Below are 4,647 nucleotides of genomic sequence, written 5' to 3' on the forward strand. Positions count from 1 at the left end.
TCTATTTTGAGGCCTTTTACTTCTCCAAATGGCAAATTACCCATGTCATCTGGGGACTTAACACAGTTCAAAGTAGTTGGAAGTGGTTGCATCAGTCAGAGTTCAAACTGAAAAACAGAAACGCTGGGATGATATGCATATTAACAGGTGACTTATATAGGGACCTGACAGTGTGTAACTGTAGGATCTATTTAAAGAATCTTCATAAGACTTTTTTTTTGGTCTTTGCTTCAGGTGCTGGAGCCCAAAGCCAGCAGCTCCCAGGAAGGAGAGATGGATGTGAAGTGGGGAAAGCAAGGATGGACTGGAAGCCATGAGGAATAGCTGGACCCCACAGGGACAGACTGGAACTTGTGTTGATCTTTCACTGCCCCTAGACCTCCAACTCTGATGACATGAGTGCCCTGCAGAAGTGGGCACTCTCTTTTATGGAGCTGGTGAAGCTGAAAGACAGGAGGGGACACTGGTGCAGCTGTGGCCTGGGCTTGCTGCCTGACACTAAGATAAGCCAGCAGATCATGTGCCCTTGAGCCTACTTTCTGAGCATAAAACAAATACTTTACCTTTGGCTTCCAAGTCTTTCTCCAAATGCCTCTTGTAGCACAAGCAATCTCAGAACCTTGCAGAGGACTCTGAACAAAGTTTTAGCTCATAGTACAAATCCCGCACAGAGGTAACCCTACTTCTAAACAGCAGGTGAAAAAAGAACTGGGTAATTAATCTGCTCTTGCTGTTGTTCTCACCACCACTTGAGTGTCACCAGAAGTTCCATGTGTTTTTTCCAATGTTGTGTTGAATTTGTTGTTAGTATACATCCCACCCAACTGTGCAGGGCTGCCCCCAAACTTGGGATTCTAGTTCATAACTGTTCTGTGTCTTGTTTTAAACCATAGTGCTTGGTTCAAAGTCACTGGGTTCTTTGGGGACTTTTAAGGTCCTTTCCTGACAGCAGACCTTGGTAGGGGCTGGCACTTGCTCACAGATCCCCAGGCAGTTGTCCCTAACTTTGAATCTCAGTGAGTAGGAACCTGGGTCAAGTTATTTTCCATTCCAGAGTCTAATCTCATTATGTAGATTTCTCAACTTGCTCCCAAGGGGCCATCAACAGTATCCATTTTAAGTAGTATTATCAAAGTAAAATCATGGTCAGGCCATAGAATGTCTTATTATACCTTTCCTCCCCAGCAAATATCTGCAAAGAAGGGTGTGTTATACCTTACAGGGGTGTTGGGGGAAAGGCAAGCCTCTGCATTCACTTACACAAAAAACAGGTGTAAAACAAAACTAAATATTACTATTGAACAGTAATTGGAAATCCAGTACCCCAAACTGACATTAAATAAAGGTTAAAACAAGATATTTTTAATTTCAACTTAACCTTTTATAAACAGTTGAAGAAGGTGTGAAGCGATGCATGTGTGTCTAATGGGATATTTCTTCCAATATTATCAAAGTTATCAATAAGTATAAAAACTCATTAGTGTAACATTAAGTTATTATTAAAATTAGATATATATTTTCAAATATTAGAAATTCTTATATTCCTGGCTGGTATCATAGGAGATGGTAGTCCCAAGAGGACTTTCTAGAAGGTAATCCTGTGGGAATTCTCAAGCCATGAAAATTTAAGAGAATTGAAAGTGCAGAGGATACAGTGCTATGTGATTAATTCTTGCCACCCTCTATGTGCTCAAATTAATCACTATTAACTTATAAGTTCAGAAAATGTAGACAAACCAAGTTATTTTTTCTAGAATGATGAATTATCTTGTTAGGAATTTATCTACCCACCTCTCCCCTTTTCCTTTTCTGTGATAGAGAATGAGAGTCTGTGTATGTGTGTGTGTAAGCATGTGTGTATGATCAAGTGTCCATATTCAAGGAACAAGATCATGGTTTGTTTTATTTTATTTTAAAGAATAAACATATTTCTGAAATTTTCAGCTCATCTGAAGAAACTAATCTTTAAACTTCTAAAAGTGAAAAAATGGCCATTTTCAGAGTATCAGAAATGAGAAGCTAGATTCAATAAGGCTATTAATCTTTTCACCAGAATTATGATATTTAGAAATCAATCATAAGAGATCAAAGGAAAAGAGGCATAGCTAAACTCCTTATTTATTCCTATAGATATAAGGGGTATAGAGGGAGGAGTAAAGAAACCAAGTGAAGGAGGAAGAATGTGAAGAAGGAAAGGGGGAAGGCACAGGAGGGAGACGGAAGAGGCAATTTCTACTGTGGAAAGCAGATCAAAGACAACAAGTTAATCTAGTAAACTAAATCTTAAAGTCCAGCCTTCTGAGGTGAAGCCCAGCTAGAGCTGGAGTGCAAGACTTTCAGGATGGTAGTCACTGCGCACCTTCTTGGTTCTCTTCCTCCTCTGACACATCCGAGGTACTGGAAGACTCATCCGAGTTGGTTTCCACCATCTCGATTCCAGTAGCTCCCGAGTGCGGGCTCTGTCTTCTCTGTGTCAGCTGACGCATGAAGAACCAAAGCATCTGGCTTCTAAACAGATTAGCATGGTTCAGTCTGTCTTTATCTCGTTCCTGCTTGTTCCTCTTAACCACATTCTTTAAGCCAGCAAGGTGAGTGATAACTTTAGCCGTGGGTACCCAGATCTTAGCATCGTGGTCTAGGCCGCTGGTCGCCATCACAGGTAGGTAAGGATGGGGTTCAAGACAGTTAATAGTTCCTCCTTTATCCCCTTCCATGTACTGGACAATCTGGCAGGATGACTTCTCCCAGAAGAAGATGTGCCCGCAATCACTGCCACTCATGACGAACTCACTTCTGGGACCATAGAAATTGACACCTTTGACTGTGGCATTATTTCTGTGCCCCTTGTATCTTTTCACATATTGGGCTCCATCACCGTGAGAGGAATTGAAGAGGTAAATATCCTCATCATTGTAACTGACCAGGAGCTCTGTGCCATTGTGACTGTACACAAGGCAGGTGATGTAAGCTTTAGCATCACAGTTGAGCAGGTGATGAGGACAGAATTTCTTGAGTACGCCATTATTATCACTCTTATTAATCTTCCTCTGGTCATAAATTCTTACAAACTGATCTCGTCCCCCCACTGCAAAATGGTAATTATTGGCAGGATTCACATAGATCGAATACAGCCCCACTCTCTTCTCCTTCTCTCTGGTTACCACCACTTTTGAAGCCGGCCGGCCTTGTCTGAGATCAATGGCAAAGACAATTGCATCTTCACCTGAAGTGAGGAACTTAAAAGGGGAGTCAGGATCCAGACCCAACTTATGGGAGGCTCCCCTGTGCTGGGCCACACATCTAGTTATCTCGAGGTGCGGGAGAGCAGATAGCTCGGCTATGCGGATCTGCCCATCGCGGCCACACATGGCCAGGATGGTATCACCACAGTGAGGAAGGAACTTGGCCTGAAAAACATTATTTCTGTGACCACTCTCAAACTCCAATACTGGCTGCCGATGAACCCAGTCCCACAATATCACTTTCAGGTCATCACTGCTAGTGGCCAGCCAGGTGCCACGCTGGTTAAAGTGCACAGTGTTGACACAACCATTGTGGCCTGCAAGCTGATACTGCAGGTGGAAACGCTGCACAAAGACTCTTGCCCCACAGGCCTCATACACAAAGCGGGCACTTGAACCCAGCTGCCGCTCTCTAAGAGCATTCAGGACTTTCCAGCGTGGGTTGGGGAGGGCGGATGTCTCGGAAGCTACCCATTCCTCCAGGGCCTGATCCTCGGCATATAAAGACTGGGCTTGGGCTTGGTTAGCCTCACGGCACTGTACCTGAGACCACTTTTCTTGTGCCAATGCTTCCTCCACCTCTCCTTCCTCTCCCGGCTCTCCTAACTGGTACTGGAACTGGTTTCTATCACCCGTTAAGAAATGTCCGGCATCTCCCATGCTTTCCAAATCAATGTCTTTATTGGTACGTGCTGTGTCGGCACTTTGATTTGCTCTGCCGGGCTGGCCAGGGCTGCCACCATCGCCGGCACCGCCATCATTTCTGGTCACTTCCGCATCGGCGCCACCTGCCTCCACTCCGGAACGCTCCTCGGAGTTTCTCTTTATCTCAGCTTGGCTGTCTTTGATGCTCACATAGTCAGACATCTCTTAAGGATGTGTGCTCTAGTCCGTCTGGGGGAAAAAAAAAAGTCTTTGAAGCCTGCAGAAGACAGTAGGCCCGCAGTGAAAAAGTAACAACTGGCGGCACGATGGCAAACCACAGAACGCAAAGGGGTGGGGCAAGCGCCGCCTAACGTTACGAGTACGGGAGCTGGTAAGGTTCAAAAGACTTCATCTCATTTAGCGTCTTGCGGCATTTCGAGACTGCTTAGATTTTTCCAGAACCTAAGCCACACCCCCCCCGTAAGACATCTTGTATTGTCCACTGCTGCGCCTACCGTTCTACTGGAGTTCGATACAGACTGTGCTTTGAAAAGTCGTCTGCAAAGGTACTCCTCCTTAGGCAAAACGGCTATGGTAAGACTCTCAGTGCTTTTCTTAAAGATAATGTACAGTATGAAATGAACAAATACGCAAGTGCAAGGAAAGATTGCTGCGGTCCTGAGTTAGTGAGTTTTGGACATGCAAGAAATATTTCAGTAAATCAAAGAGCTTGAGGGAAACCTTGAGAGTCCTAATTGGT

The 4,647-nt window shown here is 44.4% G+C and overlaps 1 protein-coding gene across 1 annotated transcript; it reads right to left on the minus strand.

Moving 5' to 3' along the window:
- Nucleotides 1-2,336: 2,336 nt before the first annotated feature.
- LOC133052870 (DDB1- and CUL4-associated factor 8-like) lies at nucleotides 2,337-4,109 on the minus strand. Its single transcript, XM_061137694.1, is given in 1 exon segment — nucleotides 2,337-4,109. A coding segment is annotated over 1 exon segment (1,773 nt).
- Nucleotides 4,110-4,647: the final 538 nt, after the last annotated feature.

The sequence above is a fragment of the Dama dama genome, chromosome X (genome assembly GCF_033118175.1).
Source record: "Dama dama isolate Ldn47 chromosome X, ASM3311817v1, whole genome shotgun sequence".
In the NCBI taxonomy this organism is placed as follows: domain Eukaryota; kingdom Metazoa; phylum Chordata; class Mammalia; order Artiodactyla; family Cervidae; genus Dama; species Dama dama.